General features: G+C 41.4%; 3 protein-coding genes across 8 annotated transcripts in view; 2 read left to right on the top strand and 1 right to left on the bottom strand.

Moving 5' to 3' along the window:
- The window catches only part of ATP2C1 (ATPase secretory pathway Ca2+ transporting 1), a 138024-nt gene extending 135899 nt beyond the window's left edge, over positions 1–2125 (top strand). For all 5 annotated transcript variants that reach the window (XR_015552173.1, XM_087430568.1, XM_014789652.2 and 2 more), the window contains one exon: positions 1580–2125. Coding sequence is in view for 4 of the 5 variants with exons in the window: in XM_087430568.1 (XP_087286694.1) it covers positions 1580–1675 (96 nt within the window). In the remaining variant the exon portion in view is untranslated. The remainder of the gene's footprint in view (positions 1–1579) is intronic.
- Positions 1702–18429, bottom strand: ASTE1 (asteroid structure-specific endonuclease 1). Of its 2 annotated transcripts, none has more exons than XM_087430571.1 (6): positions 11869–18429; positions 10819–10944; positions 9349–10678; positions 3864–4074; positions 2427–2486; positions 1702–1767 (listed from the first exon to the last, which is right to left on the bottom strand). In XM_087430571.1, the coding sequence occupies exons 3-5, from the start codon at positions 10651–10653 to the stop codon at positions 2437–2439; spliced, it is 1566 nt and encodes a 521-aa protein (XP_087286697.1). In that variant the 5' UTR covers positions 10654–10678; positions 10819–10944; positions 11869–18429; the 3' UTR covers positions 1702–1767; positions 2427–2436. The 2 variants fall into 2 exon arrangements, with proteins under 2 accessions (XP_087286697.1, XP_087286696.1); XM_087430570.1 differs by lacking the exon at positions 1702–1767 and adding an exon at positions 2017–2313.
- The window catches only part of NEK11 (NIMA related kinase 11), a 233818-nt gene continuing 226334 nt past the window's right edge, over positions 12290–19773 (top strand). The window contains exons 1-2 of the mRNA XM_014789660.2: positions 12290–12391; positions 14890–15156. Coding sequence (XP_014645146.2) covers positions 14987–15156 — 170 coding nt within the window. The 5' untranslated portion in view covers positions 12290–12391; positions 14890–14986. The remainder of the gene's footprint in view (positions 12392–14889; positions 15157–19773) is intronic.

Here is a 19773-nt window from a genome sequence, read left to right as displayed (position 1 = left end):
GGCAATATTTAAAAACTCTTTATCAACAAATTAAATGAGGGATGCTTGCTGGTTCTGCAACTAGCCCAAAGTAGAGCAGGGCTCTTAACACTTCAAGAAAAGGAATTAAAAATTCCTTTGATAAACCAAACAGGCAGTGTGTTGAAATATGAGAAAATTTAATGGCATCGTTTGCAAGGTCATTCATTCACTTGGACTAAAAACCTACTTCAAAAATATAATATGGGATTAACTGGAAGCCACAAATTTAATATAACTTACTGCCAGAGTTTATCAACTGGTGCCTTAACAGTTGATGTTAGAACCATCATTTAATCAGTGAAAAATCATCATTTAAAAAGCCTTGGTAAATGCTGAGATGTAAGAACAATCTCTTGTTGAAATCATCATTATAAGAACTGTGTGGTTTTGTTTTTCCTGTTTTGTTTTGAAGGGATTTGTGGTAACTAGAGAGGATCCAGTCAAGAATGACCTAAATTATTAAAGGAAAGGAATAAAGAATCCATAGGTCAAAGGCCAATTAATCTTATTTGGTAGAGGCTTCTTCGTTATCTCATATGAGGCCCGGGGATGGATTAACAATACTATTTACTGTTAGGAATCTTCTCACCTTGAAACGTTTAAAGTCACACCAGCATATTTTGTATGCCTCTATATATCACTCATTCATTTGACAAATATTTGAGTACTTACTGTATGCTAGGCACTGGGGCTATAATAGTAGACAAGTCCCTGCCCTCACAGAGCTGACATTCAAGTAGAGAGAGACAAAGCATATATACAATCTCAATTCCATCCCTTTTATCTTCCTCACTCACTCTCTCTAGTACCTCCTGGATGGATGGACAATCAGCAGGATGTCCAATCCATTGATCCTACTACTTTTTCACTGGCCCACACCCTACTGCTGTCCTTTCTTTCTTATTCAGCTTAAACTCCATAGTCAAACATTATAATCACTTCCTGGCATACTGGCTGCCACTCCCTTCTTCATATTTGCCTGGCAAAACAAAAACCCTACATAAAGTTCACTTAAGTGTCTAAGAGTCATCTCGCTAGAATAAAAACTCCATGACAGCAGAGATTTTTTTTCTTAAGGTTTTGTTTACTATACCCGAGCACAGCGTAGGCATTTAATAAGTATTTGAATGAATGAGTGAACAACATGCCAGTGGTAAGAAATGCAATTACAAAAATACCAAAGAGTAATAGGACTAGAGTGACTGGAAGTAGAGAGTAATAGTTCAGTAGGGTGATCAGAAAAAGCCTCTATAAAGTGATATTTGAGCAAACACCTGAAAGAAATGAGGGAATGAGTTATTTTCTACCAACAACTGCCTCTTTACTTTTACTTTAAAGGAACTGATTTTTAAAAATTTGCTCTAATCACAGAAACTTTCTTTGGGAATATGGAAATAATATTTTTTCTGTTTCCAGCTCTTCAGCAGTAATAGTGATCTAAGACCAATTACGCTAAAACTAACTTTTGAAAATAACTTCTTTGCTTTAAATATAAATAAAGTATTTACTTCTCTGTGCAGCCATCTGAACTAGTTTCCCTTGGTGCTTACCGAGTTAGGTCTGGCTCTGGGAGAGGCGTGGACAGCAGCTGATTGAGATACACCCCCATCTGCAGACAGCACTGCCACTGAGAGAAGATGTGAGCTGTGTCTAAATCCAGTCTCGTGCCTGGGCGCGTCTGCTCCTTCACTCTTTGGAACTCTTCGTACAACATCTTAGCACCATCCTCCTGCAGATCTTCCTTATCTAGATAAAGAAACAACCCAAGGGCAGTATTTCCAAAAACATTGTATCAGCTTGTAATTTTCTCCATATATAAAACTTCAGATTCCATAGAGAAAAAATCAGTTTAAATAACAAAATGCTTTTCTCTTCTGGCTCTTTGCTATTTTCACATCAGTGTAAAAGCCTTGCTGTATAAACTGAAATATTTATATTGAAATGCCTTTTAATGACAACCTAACTTTATTCAACCCCCAATTTTTTTTTCCTTAAAATAATATCTCTTCCACTTTCTACTACCTGACCTTAAATACATCTGCATCTGAACTCTCCAAACCCTAAATCTGTCTCTGTGGAAAATACAAATTACTATTAAATATCATTCTCTTTACTGTTCTCTTTCACTAACCTTCCTTTCATGCGATGCTGCACTTAAAGAAACAGCCTGTGTGTTCCAAGCAAATTTTAACTTCTGTTTTATGGGAAAACAAAGGTATGACTTGTAGAGAATGTGGCAAATCATCAACTTTTCTTCAGACAGTAGAGGATAAGGGGCAGGAAACAACAACCCTAGGAAATGAAGAATGCGGCGTGTGTTCAGCTACAAGCTTCTGCAGGTTTGTTTGAACAGAAGCACAAAATGACATCTGGACCAACTCGAAAGTAATAAAAAGGAGGCCCACCTTTTACCAATTAGCGAGCAGCAAGGCACTGAGCCTGCCTGGGTGCGGGGTCCACAATTCCTAAAAGAAAAGAAACAGACCCTTGACATGCCCCTTCTGTTGGACTCAGGTAGAAACTTAATAGGCTTGTGCTCTGAGAATTTTCTTAAACTGTATTTATTACTCAATGAGAGGAAATACCCTAAACTTTTATCTTAACCAGTAGTGAGCTTTAACTTATTTGTTTTGCATTAAGTTGGCTGTCATATAACAACAGTCCTTTCTGACAGCTACTCTCACACTTGGGGTGTCTTGAAGTCTATGCTGGTTCATTCTTTCATTTAACTTATTTTAAAAAGTAAACTCCAGAGTAGCATTATCCAACAGAACTTGCTGCATTGATGGAAATGTTTTGTATCTGCACTGTCCAATACAATAGCTTCTAGCCACATGTGGCTACTGAGCACTTGAAATATGGCTAGTGTCACTGAGAAGCTGAATGTAAATAGCCACATGTGGCCAGTAGCTATCATATTACACAGTACTGTTCTAGAGTGTCATAACTATTATACATGTTCACATTAAGTATCACAGCATTCATAAGCTTTTAAAGAGAATAATTCCACTGGAGAATTGCTCCAAGGCATCAACATTTATTTTACCTGATGTTTAAATGCAGATGAAACTGCCTCAAAGTGTATTTCTCTAGAAAGAGAAGTTACTATTTGGGCCAGGCCCGTGGCTTAGCGGTTAAGTGTGTATGTGCTCTACTGCTGGCGGCCTGGGTTCGGATCCCGGGTGCGCACTGACACACCGCTTCTCCGGCCATGCTGAGGCCGTGTCCCACATACAGCAACTAGAAGGATGTGCAGCTATGACATAGCAACTATCTACTGGGGCTTTGGGGGAAAAAAATAAAAATAAATAAAAATTAAAAAAAACCGAAAAGTTACTATTTCTACCATCACTACTTACATACTAATTGAAACTTACGGTGGAGAAAAAGGAAAGTAAAAAGACAGCACAAGCACGAATGTTTATTGTGGTTATAGGTATTCAGAAGTTTCACTAATGGGCAATTTTACATAAGTTTCTAGTGATGATGTAGCTGCTATATTGATAACAGGGACAGGGAACATGGAATAAAAAACACAGCTGGCACACTGCACAGTCACACTTCATAGATTAAAGCATCAGGCGCCACAGCGCAGGTGGGATTAGGCGGGGTCAGCACATCTGCACTGCTCTGCCCTTGGAGTCAAGCCCTCCAGCACCAAGCCTGGCACATGGAAGTGCTCAAAAATATTTACCAATGAATGAGTGATATTTTGGTGCCTCCACTTCTAAGTTCTGATGTAAGTGATAGGAGGATATAATCCAAGAATATTTTTTGTTTAAATTTTTGATTATATGCAAGTAACATGCAAAAATATACTCCTGGAATTTCCAGATACCTACCAGGGCTGTTGATTATGGCATGCAAGGGCCCCATCAGCATTCCCAGCAGTAAGGCCTGTAGATGATGTAACTTTGCCTTGGCCTCTGTGTGCTGCAACCAGTAGCAACTGACAGCAATGGGCAACTTCAGTGAAGTAGGGATTGGGTCCAGAACAGTCTGTTTCACCTTCAGTGTTTCTAACAGAAGTATCTGCCGTCTAGCCAAGGAGAGCTGAAAATACATACCAAATATCCTGCAAGTTACTTTGGGGAATGTCTTTTTTTTTTTTTTTTCCCTAGTAGTAAGAGACTTTAATGCAAATGAAACTGCTGTGTCAGTTTCTTATCTTCCATTGGAAAAAAAATCAGCCACACTCAAAGCATTTAGAACATTAATAAGGTGCTTAATAAATATGGCTGGCTGAATGGATGTATGTCCACTCCTACACAGCTCTTGCTCATGTCATTCCATCCTCCGCATAGGCTGGTGAGCATCTTCAGTGTGCAGGTCACTTGCGAAGCCTATTAAAAATTCAGTCCTCAGGCCCCAAATCCTAGGGGAGCCCAGGAATCTGCATTTTAACTATTCTGAGATCTATACACAACCCTACCCTTACTTGCCAGTGAATATTTAGGCCCCACCCCCATGATGCCGTTACTGATCACTTCCAGAAGGCGGCAAACTTCGATTATATGCACCCTTTGTGGCATATCATACATCCTTCTATTTGGGTCCTGTCTCATGTCCCTACCCAGTTGAATAGGTTTTATTGTCTTTGTGTCTTCCCACACAGGATAGTCCCAGGGTGGCTACTTGTAAGTGAGAAGCATATTCAAAAGAGATAGGAATATTTAAGGACTACCTGCATTGTGCTTACAAAAACACACCATACTGACTTTTACTCCATGCTTTAGAGTGTGCACTTGAAATAAAAGGACGTAAACAGCTATGAGGGCTTTGGGCTTCTTGTTGAAATAATTTCATCTTAATGAACCTTAAGACTTAAGGGACCTTACAGGTCACACACTTCTACAGATAAGGAAATTAGGACTATTAAAAGGGCACCTTCAGGGGGACTTTACAAAGTTTAAGAGAAAAAAAAAGTTGTATTCCTAGTGTCTTCACACAGCCAGAAAAGGATTTCTTTCTTAACTTTCTGGAAGGATGAGACAGTCTGGCACATTTCTTAGCACGTAACACCTAGTGAGTAGTCAATAAGTGTGTTGACAACTGAGGATAGAGATGCTAACCTGAAATAAAACACCTCATAATTGACAAAATAGTTTCATCATCAGTGCATGAGAGCATTAAATACAATGATTTATAATTACTGGTTTTAATAATTTAATACAGTGATAAAATTTTTAAAATTAGAAATATGCAAAGTGCTTTACAGTATAATCAATCACTCCTATGAGAAGCAGCATTAACTACTTAAATTTAAAGTAAAACAAAAATTATTCTTTATAATCTACTAAACTGGTAGAAAAACGCAACAAGTAAAGCTAAGAAAATACATGAATTCTTTTCTGACATAATGCTTAAATTATGGAATTCTCTAGCCACGTCATAACTTATCTGAACAAAGCAGAGGCTGAGCTTTGACTTCAGAGATGTTCTGTTCCTCATTAACTCAATGTCCTTGAGCAAGGTTCTGAACTCTTCTACAGTCAGTCTAATCATCTTTAAAATGGGCATTATAATGAGTTACACAATATGTTCCATGGAACCCACCAGTTCTTAGCCCCTTTCAAGAAGGGGAACTGCTCTGTTCACAGCCCTTAAATCTGGTTAGGTGTTATCCCATGTGACAACTCCTTTTCCTTCCCCCCTGGGGGAGGGAAAGCACAAACCTGCTGAAGAAGCTGCCACAGAGAGGAAGGGGTGCCCACAAAAGGGCTGGTCCTGGCACTGCCTTACTCCCCAAGAATGATCCACTTCCATCTCTCCTTATGACTAACCTCTCGTTGGTTAAGAGTGGTGCTCTGTCCACTGCAACTAACGTAAAATGGAAACCCTACCCTATGTGGTAACTGTGGGAACTGAATGAGAGATTGTATAAAGTTTCTATTACAACAGCTGGCACAAAGTGGATAATCCAAGTATTCTTACCACACCATGTTAAGAAAAACAAAATGAATAGATCCTGTCACAAAGTTTCTATACTTGTACCTGCATTTGTCTTTGGAATCACATTTGCTCCTGATAGCGTTTAGAATTATCATAGGCTAATGAGAGCTAACAACACTGAGCTAAATACAGAACTGATTAGTTTATGCCAAGGGAAAGCCAAATGATATCACCGCACAGAGAGTGAACTAAAATTTCACCCTACTTTGAATACCTAAGTGATGAGAACACTTGTCATCTTCACTTAGCGGGGAGTCTAATCAGCATGCTACACTCATTGACTCAACTGGATTTTCATATGGGGGGAAAAGAATCCTGATCCCTATGTCACACTATACACAAAAAAATCAATTCCAGGTAGATTGTAGATCTAAATGTGAAAGGCAAAAACAATTTTCATGATCTTTAAGTAAGCAATAATTTCTTAAGTAGGTCACAAAAGTGATAATTTAAAAATTTAAATTAGACTTTATCAAGAACTTCTGTTCATCAAAACATACTAGAGTGAGAAGACAACCCACAGAATGGGAGAGGCTATTCATAATACATGTTATTTGACAAAGGACCTGTATATACAAATAAACAAAAGACGAACAGAAAAATTGGCAAAAGACTTTGAACAGAAACTTACATAACAATATCCAAGTGGCCAATTAATACATGAAAAGGTGCTCAAGTCATCAGAGAGATGCAAATTAATACCCACCAAATTGGCTAAAATGATGCCACCACACAATCATCTGATCAGCTAAAATTTTTAAAAAGGATAAAAAATACCAAATATCAGCATGGGTGTGAAGTAAGAGGAACTCTCATAAGCTGCTGGTGGGAATATTGGTAAAACCACTTTGCAAGACCATTTGGCAATATATCTTCTAAGCTGAACATATGGGTATCCTATGACCCAGCAATTCCATTCCTAGTTATATATACAATAGAAATGGGTCCATATTTTCACTAAATGATGTGTACTAGAATGTTCATAGCACTATCTGTAATAGCCCAAACTGCAAACTATCCAAATGCCCATCAGCTATAAAATGGAAAAATCAATTGTGGTATATGATCCCACAATGTAAATAATGAACAGCAGTGAGAAACGAAGGATCTACTCAGTGATATGAATGAATCTCACAAACACTATGACGAACAAAAAAATTCATACTGTATGATTCCATTTTTATGAAGTATAAAAACAGTCAAAACTATTCAATGTTGTCAGAGGTCAGGATAGTGATTACAGGGGGTGGGAGAGGAGGTGACGAACCCGACACTGGGAAAAGCTGCTGGGGTGCTGTTAATGAGTCTTTATCTGGGTGCTCTTTACATGGAGGTGTTGAGCTGGTGAAAATTCATCAAGCTGTACAAATTATCTGCGCACTTTGCTATATGTACATACTCAGGCAAGGATGAATTGCAAAGAGGCAAGAGGAAACTTTTAGGGGTGATGGCAACATTCATTATTTTAATTGCAGGGTGGATTCACAGATGTAAACATACATCAAAACTCATCAAAGTGCACACTTTAAATATGGACACTTAATTGTACATCAATTATTTCTCAAAAATAAAGCCATAAAAAAACTTTAAAAAACTCTCCAACAGAGCACCATTTATGTTGTGAGTAGAAATGTAATTTCAGCAAAACGTTATGCTTTAGAATGTTGCTAATTTCAATTTTATTGGTGTGGGTAAAGTTATAATAAATCCCTTCTGTTTGGAATTTGACCTAAGCTCAACTTTCTAGTTCTGTAACCCTGAAAAGGTGATAAATTTAGTTAGCTGTGTCACTTAGCATGATAAAAATGACTCTTGTAAAACTGCATCTAGACTTGAACTATAAATGAAGTGTTAGCATCAGATGGGGACACCATATCATGGGGCTTCCCTGAGTGCAGTCACTTGTCATTAGGCATGTTCCTTCCAGGGACCTCTGAAGCTCTGTCTATGGAATTGTTACAAGAAAGACTGGATCCTGTGGGGAAGGAGGCCAGTGAGAAATTGTCTTTCTTTAATTGAGATATAATACATACATCAAAAAATTCACCCCTTTAAAGTAGTTTTAGTATATTTATAAGCTTGTGCAACCATCACTAATTCCAGAACATTTCATCACCCCCAAAAGAAACCCTGTTCCCATTAGCAGTCACTTCCCATTGCCAAGGACGCTCTTGTACCCACCTGATGTGAATCGCCTTTCCTCCTGCCTGAGCTGTCACTAATGGGGAGGCTAATGAGGCTCATTCCTGGTCAGCCGTGTAGACCAGGGACTGGCACTACTGACATTTTGGGCTGGATGATTCTTTGTTGTGGGGGGCTGTCCTGCACATTGTAAGATGTGTAGCAGCCTCCTTGGCCTCTCCCCACTAGATGCCAGTAGCAACACACCACAGCCCCCTAACCGCCCAGGTAGTGACCATCAAGTGTCTCCAGACATTGCCAAATGTCCCCCGGGGGGCGAAATCACCCCCAGGGGAGAAGCAATGATGTAGACTGACTGCTTTCCCACAGGAAAGCAAAGCCTGATTCAAACCTGCTGGGAAGCTACGGTTGCTGTCCTACATCCCTGAGTAGACCAGCACCAAGAGTGGCCTGAATATTTAATTTTAAGAAAAACCCCAAAGGGCACTGCAATTGGTATTGTAAGTTTATCTGCATTTAATTTGTAAATTTAATTGTGTTAGCATAAGCAGTTTCATATCTCTCTGTGATTTTTAATATATTTATGTAATATTATAAAACATAAACACTGGGATCCATGAGAATTTTTTTTTACCTTGGAAAGGGGATTGGTCTGAGTGTTTACTCAGGTTTAAACAACACTGAGTTAGGTAAGAGTCATGTTTTCAGTATCAAACTAAGCAAATGACCATGATGCCATAAACATAAAGTCTAAAAAAAATCCTCATCAATAAAAATGGAAAAGTAGACTGAAGCATCAGTATTAATCTTATTAATTGAAATCTGATGCGGTCTGAGATGTTAATTATGCCTATGATCAATGCCTATAGGCACACTTATTTTTTTTGCAGTTCAGAATTTTTTCCTTTTCTTTCTTTTTTAGCCACATAACCCCATTCTATTGGCAGCTAGTATCGACAAAGTAGTAGTAATAACTGCGAAGGTACCACGTACTACTGAAGTACGGTGGAAATGGTGGATGCGGAGCTAAGAGATCTAGGTTTGAGTCCTAGCACTGACACTCTCTGGCTGAGGTATGACATACTTACTTTGAGTCCTAGTTTTCTCAGCCATGAAATGGGGATAATATAGCCACCAACCTCAGTTTGTCTCTTAAGAGAGAATATAACATGAAAGCACTCTGTAACCCATAAAGTACTTTACAAAAATTACATTAGTATTACAAACACTTACCTCAGTCAATTTGCTCAAGTCAGAATGATCCATGGGCAGTTCTACTGCATCAACAATTGACGTTTTGATATTTTTATTAATCCTTTCCACTTCACTGAAAGCTAGACGCTGAAGAGGAAATGCATTCCAGGACATGTTTTCTAGATGTGGAGAAGCATTCAAAAGAAGCCCATAGATGATTTTCCGGATGGGCAGAGAGATTCTGTGGGCATTTGGTTGCTGCATGTTTTCCACCTGTGTGTGAAGAATGGTCCGTCTTAGCACCAAAGCATCGCTGATGAAAGGAGACAGCTGGCCTTTGGCCAAAGCCACTAGTACCCATTCCGGTAAACCCAGATTCAAGGCATCTGGACAGGCATAAGTACCATACTGGAAGAAGTCCTGCAGCTTCACCTGGGACTGCTGGTATTCTTCCATGGAACAGCAGAGAAGTTCCTTAACATTTTCTCGATTCTTTTTGGGGAGATATTTCAGAACGTTATCTAGTGCTTCAGTAGGGTCAGCAAATTGAGACAACCAATTCAGAAGTCCCAGAACTCGGTGGTGTCTCCTCCCCTTAGAACTGGCAGCTCCAAGAGGAAGACGTACTTTACTTAAGAATGTCTCCATGATGGGCAGATTAATATGGTCATTTCCACACAGCACCGCAAAGAGAGGTAGTAGGGCTTTATTCATATTGCCGAAGTGATGGCAGAATGCATCCAGGGAAAAGCATTTCGCAGGAATATAGTAGTCTTTTGTGCCCTTAATACTGTTCATGTTTCTCCACTGAAAGCTATTCAATGGGCAAAACCCAGTTTTCAGATCAAAAATGCAAAAGTCACTATCCGATGATAACACGGGACAATTCCAATGATTAGCCAGTGTCATAATGTCCCGATCTGCTTCTGAAAAGCACTGGACAAAACAGACCTGCAGCTTGATCAAAACCTGTATGAACACTTCCCGGATGAGTAAGGGACACACATATCCACCCCCACCAACAGAAAGGGAATGGGCCATCTGGATCTTCTCTCTAGCTCGATCCTTTAAAGTTGTAAGCTTTTTATCTGAAATGTCACATCCTCCATCTAATACAACATATGGACATATATTACAAGCAGACAGTGATTCGAAGAATTTTTGTACAACATCTGCAAAAGAATCATAGTCCCCTCCAAACCGAAGCTCCAAGTTTGAATTGAAGCAAAGCCGGTGGAAGAGCGCATAGCCATCGATGATAATTTTTGTGTCTCGCAACTTCAAATCAATGAAGAACTCATTACTGTGATCTTCTACAAAACTCATTAGTCCTCGAATACCCATGATGATCGTTTGAACAATTACCTGTCTAAAGCAACAGAACACACTTTCAGTTGATGCTGGTTATGGGGGACCAAGTCATTGTTTCCAGCACCATCAAATCAACAGCAAATGTTATGAAGAACTCTTTAAATAGAACATACTAAGGGTCAGCATTTCAATTCTTACCTAGATCCTCAGGCAACACCTGAGTACTTTTTCATTCTCTTGTGCTTTTCCCGTGTGTTACAAGGCACAAACTCAGTGGTTTCATGGAGTTTGATCTTTGGATAGGGATGGAGGCTGCTGAAGATTCTAAAGAAAAATCAGTTAAAATCCATTATTGACACCAATATAGAACTTCTGTGGACTCTGATATTGGGGCAGATAATAGTCACCATCTTACAACACAAAATATTTGTTTTGTGGAGTCAAAGTAAAACATCCTAAACTATAAAAATGATATTCTTCTCAATCTCAATTAATCAGAAAGCACTGGGCTTCAGTTAACTCAAGTGTGGAGGGTCAATGATATGGATCCAGTTTTTCTTTTTTGACAACAGAGACTGGGACCTTCTTTCAGGCCTTGGCTTGTGGGCTCATCCTAATTGGCATAGTTTTGAGTAAGGAAAACTACTGTTTCATGCCTTGAGGAACCTAACTTTCCAGTTTCATCCCAATCGGACGCTCTTCTCATCTTCTTTACTCTGCATATCTGGCCCAGTTACAAGAATACCCTTCCCCATCTGACTAACTTAAGTCACAGGATCAGTATCACTAATTTTCCCTTTGGTCTCAGTCAACAATACGGCTCAGCATGGCACTGTTACTGATCCTGTCTTTATTTAAAATCGTGAGATTTTTGTCAAGCATGGATTTTTTTACATTAATTTTGATTAAAGAATTGCATTAAAAGTTATCTTGAATACAGAGTTTTTGGGGCATGCCCTTGCCTTTTGTGCCCGACTCACTTCACCCTAGTCTTGGCCTATCTCAGCACCTTATCCTGTATACATATTTCTTTATAGGTCTGTCTTTTAAAGCTTATGCAAGCAGAGACTGTGTCAACTTACACTAAGCTAATTACAAGACTTTGCACAGAGTAGTTGTTCAACAAATGCATACCGACTAGGACAAAGACGCACGAAAGGTATGATCCAAGTCCTCAAACAGAGGCCTTTATACACCGCGCTAACGGGGCCCTCAAAACCCACCACCCGGTCCAGCAGCAGAGCCCACCTGCTCCGTCCTGCCAGGGGACCAGCCCCTCGATCAGAAGCCCGCAGGACACAGGCGAGCACTGGAAGCCCTGGCACGTGCGAGTCCGACTCCAAGAGCGGGAACAGGAAGTCTCCGGGTCTGACGTCACTGGGAAGCCCGGTTCCGTGAAGCCAGTGGCACCAGACTGCGCCGTGGATCAGCTGCTGCGGGCCTGGAGGCGCGGGGTCGCTAAACACGTATGCTCTGAAAAGGCTGCTATCAGGTTAAGAAAGCGCGACCCGCCGAACCTGCTCTCTCTTCCCCGCCCTCTTGGGTCGGCGCACACTTCCGCCTCGGGAGCAGAGCCGCCGCGCCCCGACTTCCCAGCATGCCCCGCGCGGTCTCCCTGGCAACGGTGCCCAACAGGCGCGGCCGGCGGTGGTCCTGCAGCGCGGCGGGTGCCGCTGCCCCCACGTTGAGGCCGGCCCACGTACGTCCCAGTTACGGTCGGGCTCTGGGCATGCCCCCTGCACCGCCGCTCCTCCGCCCTCGACCCGGAAAGGTACGCCACAGGCGCTCCTCGGACGTGCCGGCTCAGGTGATGGTTTCAGGCACTCCCCGCCGGCGTCCGCATCTCAGGGCCGCCGTGCCCGAGACCTCCTCACGTCCCTCGACTCCTTGCCTCCCGGATCTGCTCCAGTCCCCGGAGAATAAGTGTTGCTGATGCCCCTTCGATATTTGATAACACGCTTGCGAAAATGTTAATTAAAAAAAAAAAAGTTGAGGCAAGGAATTGTTCGTTTTACTTAAGGTTAAGGTTTACCTTTAAGGTATTTTGGCAGAATCTGGCGTCCAGTCAGCTTTCTCTCGTTTATTATTACCCGGGAAGAGAACTACTTGGCTTCGACCTGTGATAAACACTCTCCTTTCCTTGTCTTTTGTCCCCAGGCAGATGGGTTTCACCTCCAAAGGTCAGTTTGCACAGGGCGGTAATCTCCCCTTTCTCACGGTTCCCATCCGACTCTCTAAATCTTCTCTGCCCTCCCCCAGCCACGCACACGTTTTTTCCCCTTGGGCAGCAGTTGGTCTGCTGGACGCTTATTAGCTCCAACAAAGTTTACTGAACACCTGCTATATGCCAGGCGCCAAGGATGCAAAGATAAAGAAGGTGTGTTCCTGGCGCTCAAGTTCATTCACAACACTTGTGAAGTGGGGGTGAGGGGACATTGACAAGTGAACAGGAAGTTCTAGAATCTAGGCGGCGCGGTACATTCTTGGCTAGCCCTGTGGTTGCACAGAGGAGACTAATGGAATTGATGGCCTAAAGGTGGAGAGGAAGTGGGGCGGCAGGGGTCTGGGAGGTTGGGCCAGAGGGAACCTAGTCCTAGGATACTCTGTGGCCCGGGCCAGACTGCCTGGGTGTAAACGCTCATTTACACATAGGAGCCTCTGGGAAATCGGACTTCTCAGAACTATTCTGTCCCTCGCTGAACAGAAACGTTTATCTCGTCTCTAAAATAAGGAGAATTAGTGATCTAAAGAGTCCTTTTCAGTTGAAAAGGCTGTCAGTCCATACATTTTTCTTAACAATTAAACTTGGCCAGAAAGCATCGTTTTTTATGCCAGCAGAGGAAGGAAACAAAAGATACATTCGGAGGCCTGCTCTCCAGTTGTTTTTCAGCATTAGATTTCGCTAATATTTTCTGTGATCTTGATAATCCCACATAATTCTTTATTTATTCAAGAATTTTGAGGTATAGGCTCCAGCTCTGAAGTTCCAACCCAATGCTGATGTTGTTTTAGTATTGTTACCAGCACAGAGCCACTCAGGTGACTTGGTTTATTTCTGAGGTTTTTTTTTGTTTTTTTTTTTAAAGCTGGTTACTAATCTCCTCACTGGCATCAGGTGAAACTTAAGTGATTAATACATTATTTCAAGAAGAAAAATGCTGTAAATGGACATTTACTTGTTTATGTTTTATTCTCAGGATTTTTGTAATTGCTACAAAATTGCCATGTGAAGCCAGTTGGCCATGTACACCAAACTACGCAGATAACATCTTGTTTTATCATTATACACAGTAGGTTTTTTGTCTTATAGCTTTGGAATTGTTGAATATGGAAACCTGACTCCAAGGCATAGACAGTCTTCAATTTAAAATCATGTTTTCTTATAGATTTAAAACAAAACCCACTTTTCATAATTACTAGCAAAACATTTTACATTTTGATGAAATAAAAGTGATTTTACCGTGCATGTACTCATATGAAACAGTCCTGTGTTTCATAATTCTGCTGTACATTTATAGCTCCTTGAGGAATTTCAGATTTACCTATAACATATTTATGTTCAGCTAACATTAAAATACAATTTTAGATTTGAACTGTATTTGTGACATTTCTTGTTTCCAATCCAGGGAGATTACTCTATACACAGTGTATATAGTAGAAACTTCTGAAACTGGATTAGAATTTGCTTACGATAGGGGAAAATTCATTCTGAATCCTTATATCTCTTCACATCTATTCTAATAAATGCAAATACCATAGTTTAAAGTCTACAGAAAAACAAATCTAAAGAAACCAGTATCATGCTAATTTCTGGTTGAATCCTATACTCACTATCTGTTAATCAAAATAGACATAAGACAGGATGAAAGAATTACCAAAAGGTTGATGCAAATATATAGATTTAAGGAAATGATAGTGTTCTTATATTTGGATGTGTTTTAAAAAGTACGTGGGGAGTGTAAAGCTTAAACAGATTGTTGATTGGAAAACATACATATTATGTCAGAACTTTCAGGAAATTTGACTAACTCAGTTTTGCCAGATTTGGATGTATGAGGGAAGGCTCTCTTCCTGTGAAAGACTGCCTTCTATTGGAATCTGCAGTATCTCCACCTTTTAACATTATTCTCTCATGTCATTAAAGTTAGCCAGTATGGTGCCATTCAATCCGCTAATCAAAGTGCAGGTATTGCTGTCAAAAACTTACACTTTTTGTTAGGAATAGTTCAGCATCATTTAGACCTGATCTCTGGACTTTTCATCTTTAAGGCATTGACTCACCCGACTTGGATGAATTTGACCATCTCCTAGGAGACTTGAATGTTAACGTTTCTGTAAACAAACCAGTTCTCTCTTGTTTGGAGCAATGCTGAAATTCCAAGAGGCTGCTAAGTGTGTGAGTGGATCAATAGCCATTTCCACTTATCCAAAGACCTTGATTGCAAGAAGATATGTGCTTCAACAGAAACTTGGCAGTGGAAGTTTTGGAACTGTCTATCTGGTTTCAGACAAGAAAGCCAAACGAGGGGAGGAATTGTAAGTAAAAATACTTTATACAAGTCTTGAGTTGGCTGCCCTGTATGTGCAGCTTTTAGCTGATTAATAACATGGAGTATTGTTTGCATGTTTGCTGTTTGCATTAACGTGAGAATTTAGTAAGAGATAGAAAAGCTCCCTGAATGGTATCTTCAGATAAGATATTTAAAGGCATTTCAGCAGGTGAGTAAAGTACCCAAGTGACCTAAAGAAAGCAAATGGGATAGATTATGTGAAAGTCAGATTTTTATGCATACCAGAGTCTCAATTACACCATTGCTTCCACTTCACTTGATTGGGACTTCTTGAATGAGAAAATAAGAATTGTTTATAATGACTGCAGTTTTTGAAATGTTTTGAAATGCAAATAAATGGTAATTCACAATTGAGGTGAATAGGGTGTACTGAAGGAAATATGGTATTAATGTTCTGTGGCATTTTTCTATGGAGGAATTTTTCAAAGTCTGTAGTCATACAGCCCTCAAATTAGATATTTAAAGCAAACAGGGGCTCCCATCTAAAATTCAGCTTATGTTGATGACCCTCTTCTTACTTCTTTTCCTTTGATTTGGATCAGACCCTATAAACTTTCATAGTACAGAAAAACTCTTCAGGCTGTTGGACAGTACATCTCTTACAAATAAGGATGAATCTTCATTTTTAGCTTAAAGTTGTTTGAATTTGCTGTGGTGAAAAGTTAGTTGGAACTGAAATTAGGATGAGAAACTTGTACATCAGAAACACAGGAGGAAGAGAAAGCAGAGGGAAGAATGATCCAAGAAATCAGCCCTTAGCTTCAGAAGAATAAATTTCTATCCCATAGTCTCTTCTTTTATTCAGAAGTTTTGAGGCTACTCTAAGTTCTTACAGCTATTGCCCATTGAATATTTAAAAGTTTAAAATCAGTGTGAGAAACACTTTTCTACTACTTGATATGTCATGGGAATTAGAAAGGTAAATGTTACTGATGCTACTATTTTATTTTTAAAATCAACCTTTTAAATGGTCTCTATGCCCAGAATTTTAAAAACTAATTTTCTGTAATTCATAGTTTTCAGTAAATTCTTACGTGAAGAATGGTGACAGTGCTGGCACTTTTCTGGTGTCCTTAGAACATGCTTTATGACTCCCACTGAAAATAATTTTTCCCTTAAAACCTAGAGGTACTCTTCCAGCCATTTAGAACAGGATGATAAATTTCTGAAAATCACTAGAGAACCTTTCGGGAAACATCAAAAGACCTAAATCTGACCCAGGGCTTTTAAAAATCACACTGTAAAGACCGTATCCAGTTTTGGTTTCTGCAGCTAATGAGAAATATGAATAATTTTAAGAGAATTCACAGGAGGGCTAAAAAGTTGATTAAAGGCATGTAAAATAAAATATATGAAGACCCAACTTGAAAGCTTCAGACTTGAGATGATGGGTGAGTGTAGTGTGTGTGTGTAGAGAGAGAGAGAGAGAGAATGAGAGAGAAGAGGGGGCTGGTTGGTTGGGAAGTGATTTGTCAGGGACCTTTCCTATACCTGAACTAGTCTTAAAATATGTGACTTGAGCTGAAGATGGCAGACAAAGCCTGGGTGTGTGGAATGAATCCAGTAGTGAGGATAATTGACAAATCATTTGATATCAGAAGTTCTAGTCTAGAATCTCTTGGAAAGTAATAGTTCATCTTCAGAATCTCTACAACATATTACATACTGGCCACATTCAACCTTCAGATGTGTTTTGTTAGGCCTGCATAGTGTTTCTTGTTTAATCTAAATTAGTTGTCAATATTTAAGAATGGGCAACTCTCTTAAAAATTGAGCATTTCATCTTCTCTTGAAAAAAATCAAAAGATTTGGTAACATGTGCTAACATTGCTGCCTGTGTAGCCAATATGGGCTGGGGCTGGGTAGCAGCTGTCCCCTTTAGACAGACCCTGCACCCTCCAATTAGCCACATTTCTACCTTTCCTCACTGTCACTTACACCCAACTGCGTGTCACCTTTCCACTGCCTGCCTACCTTTGTAGACATTTGATTTTAGAACTGTCTGCTAAAATCATGAAGAATCATAAATATGGCTGCTCACAAAATCCTAGAATGCTAGAAGGAAGTGTATCATACCTTTACGTACCAGACCATCCCTTGGTATCCCTTGTTAAGGGAATGACTTGGGTCATTGTTAAAACCACAGGCTTTGGGGGGCTGGCCCCATGGCTTAGCAGTTAAGTGTGCATGCTCCACTACTGGCAGCCCGGGTTCGGATCCCGGGTGCGCACTGATGCACTGCTTGTCTGGCCATGCTGAGGCGGTGTCCCACATACAGCAACTAGAAGGATTGTGCAACTATGATATACAACTGTCTGCTGGGGCCCTAGGAGGGAAGGCTGTATATGACAAACCCACAGCTAATATCATCCTCAATGGTGAAAGACTGAAAGCTATCCCTCTAAGAACAGGAACCAGACAAGGATGCCCACTGTCACTACTCCTATTTAACATAGTACTGGAAGTCCTAGCCAGAGCAATCAGGCAAGAAAAAGAAATAAAAGGGATCCAAATTGGAAAGGAAGAAGTGAAATTCTCACTATTTACAGATGACATGATTTTATATATAGAAAACCCTAGGGGGGGCGGAGTCAAGATGGCGGCGTAGGCAGACTCTGAACTCACCTCCTCCCGTGGACACAGCCAATTTACAACTACTCGTGGAAAAATTACCCCTGAGACAGAACTGAAATACTGGATAAGAGGAACTCCTGCAACAACGGACAATCCTAACTGAGGTGGAAGAGGCAGAGACTCCCTTCCGGAGAGGAAAAACGCCGCCTTCACAAGCCGCCAGCTTCGCGGCCGCCGGGAGCAGCTCACAGGTACGCAGCCTCCCTGGAGGCCCGGGGCCCTGAGCCGGGGAGCGCCCCCGCTGGGGGCATTTTGTGGACCCAGCACAATTGAGACCAGCGGCATAATATCTGACTTTGCCTGCTACTAAAGCATTGGGTAGCACCCCCAGAAAACCCGGTTCACAAAGAAACTAAAACTGGCTCTTAAAGGGCCCACGCACAAACTCACCCGTTCCAGAAAGCATCCTAAAATCACCAGAAAGAAAGGTGCACAGTGCTTCGGTGACAAGAGACTCACCTAATAGGCCCTGAGTGCATCTCGGTGAGGGGTGAGACCTCTCCAGGGACTGGGACGTTGGCGGCGGCCATTGTTGTGGCCTGGTGTGAGCGTGCTGACACAGACGCCATTGGAGTTCTCCCTGAGACCTGCTAGCCCAGGGTCTGCTCCACCCGCTAGAGCACCGATTTAATCCAGCTCAGCCAGGGCAGGCAGCCCACCCTAGAAACTGGCCCCACCCAACAACAAGCCCTCAGGCAACGTGTGGGCCTGCATAGATTAGTGACTGGATTCTCTGCAGCCTGGCAACTGAGCTGACTTGAGCGGGGCAGGGTGTGCACAAGGAGCGGGTGGAGAGTCTGGGGTGGTGGCGGAGTGTGTGGGGCTCCCGCCGTGGAAAGACTGGGTCCGCTTGGGGAGGTCGGGGCGCTCACACGGGGCAGGACTGTGTTGACCGTGTGTGTGGACCTGTGGGCAACAGGGCTTGTCAGCTGCAGAAGACTTGTGCTTCTCAAAGACCCACATAGGAGGTTTGCCCCCCCTTCCAAAGCCTGAAACAATTGGGTGCTCCTGTGCCTTAGGGCAGCCCCACCCAGCTGCAATCCTCAGAGAGCTGACAAGAGACCTAATAGGCTAGAGGTTTACAGCAATTCTAAGGCCCTGAGCCTAACAACCTGCCACACTGGGGGCCTACTCACTTAAAAGAAATACTGCAACACAAATGTGGTATTAGAACTTGCAGCCAACTGTGCTGGGGATCCCCACACCTGATAAAGAGACTGAAGGGCCCACAACAACTACAAGCAGCTGAGCATTACAACAGCTGGCCAGGAGCAAAACTCAGCCTCCCTGGGCGCCTATAGGGAGAGCTAACAGGCCACAATAGAAGGACACACGTAGCCCACATAGGGGCCACCCCTGGAACATTGAGAACTGAGGGAAGCACACTGGAAGCCTCCTAAGGCATCACTTACATAAGGTCACCTACCCAAGAGCAGGAGACGTAGCTGACCTACCTAATACATAGACACAAGCACAGGGAAAGAGGCAAAATGAGGAGGCAAAAGAATACATTCCAAGTAAGGGAACAGGACAAAACCCCAGAAAAGGAACTAAGTGAAACAGAAATGAGCAACCTACCCGACAGAGAGTTCAAACTAAGAGTGTTAAGGATGCTCACTGATCTGGGGAGAAGAATAGATGAACTCAGTGAGAATGTCAACAAAGAAATGGAAGATATAAAAAAGAACCAATCAGAAATGAAGAATACAATACTGGAAATGAAAAATTCATTAGAGGGACTCAAAAGCAGAGTAGAGGATACAGAAGAACGGATCTGTGAGCTGGAAGAAAGACTAGAAGAAATTACCCAAGGTGAACAGGTAAAAGAGAAAAGAATTAAAAAGAGTGAGGACAGTCTAAGGGACCTCTGGGACAACATCAAGTGCACTAACATCCGTGTTATAGGTGTCCCGGAAGGAGAAGAGCGAGACAAGGGGGCAGAGAATCT

The sequence above is a fragment of the Ceratotherium simum genome, chromosome 5, assembly GCF_057802395.1.
Source record: "Ceratotherium simum simum isolate JZ-2026a chromosome 5, ASM5780239v1, whole genome shotgun sequence".
Taxonomy (NCBI): Eukaryota; Metazoa; Chordata; class Mammalia; order Perissodactyla; family Rhinocerotidae; genus Ceratotherium; species Ceratotherium simum.
The sequence above is the reverse complement of the archived record's forward strand: the minus strand, read 5'-3'. Positions and strand labels throughout refer to the sequence as shown.

What these genes read in the sequence shown, in the direction of transcription:
- ASTE1 (XM_087430571.1), bottom strand. Translation starts at nt 10,653, where the DNA reads ATGGGTATTCGAGGACTAATGAGTTTTGTAGAAGATCACAGTAATGAG. An exon ending in ACTTGAGCAAATTGACTGAG is followed by an intron (nt 4,075 to 9,348) that starts GTAAGTGTTTGT and finishes ATGTATTTTCAG; the next exon opens with CTCTCCTTGGCTAGACGGCA. An exon ending in TGCCATAATCAACAGCCCTG is followed by an intron (nt 2,487 to 3,863) that starts GTAGGTATCTGG and finishes CTTTTCTTTTAG; the next exon opens with GAATTGTGGACCCCGCACCC.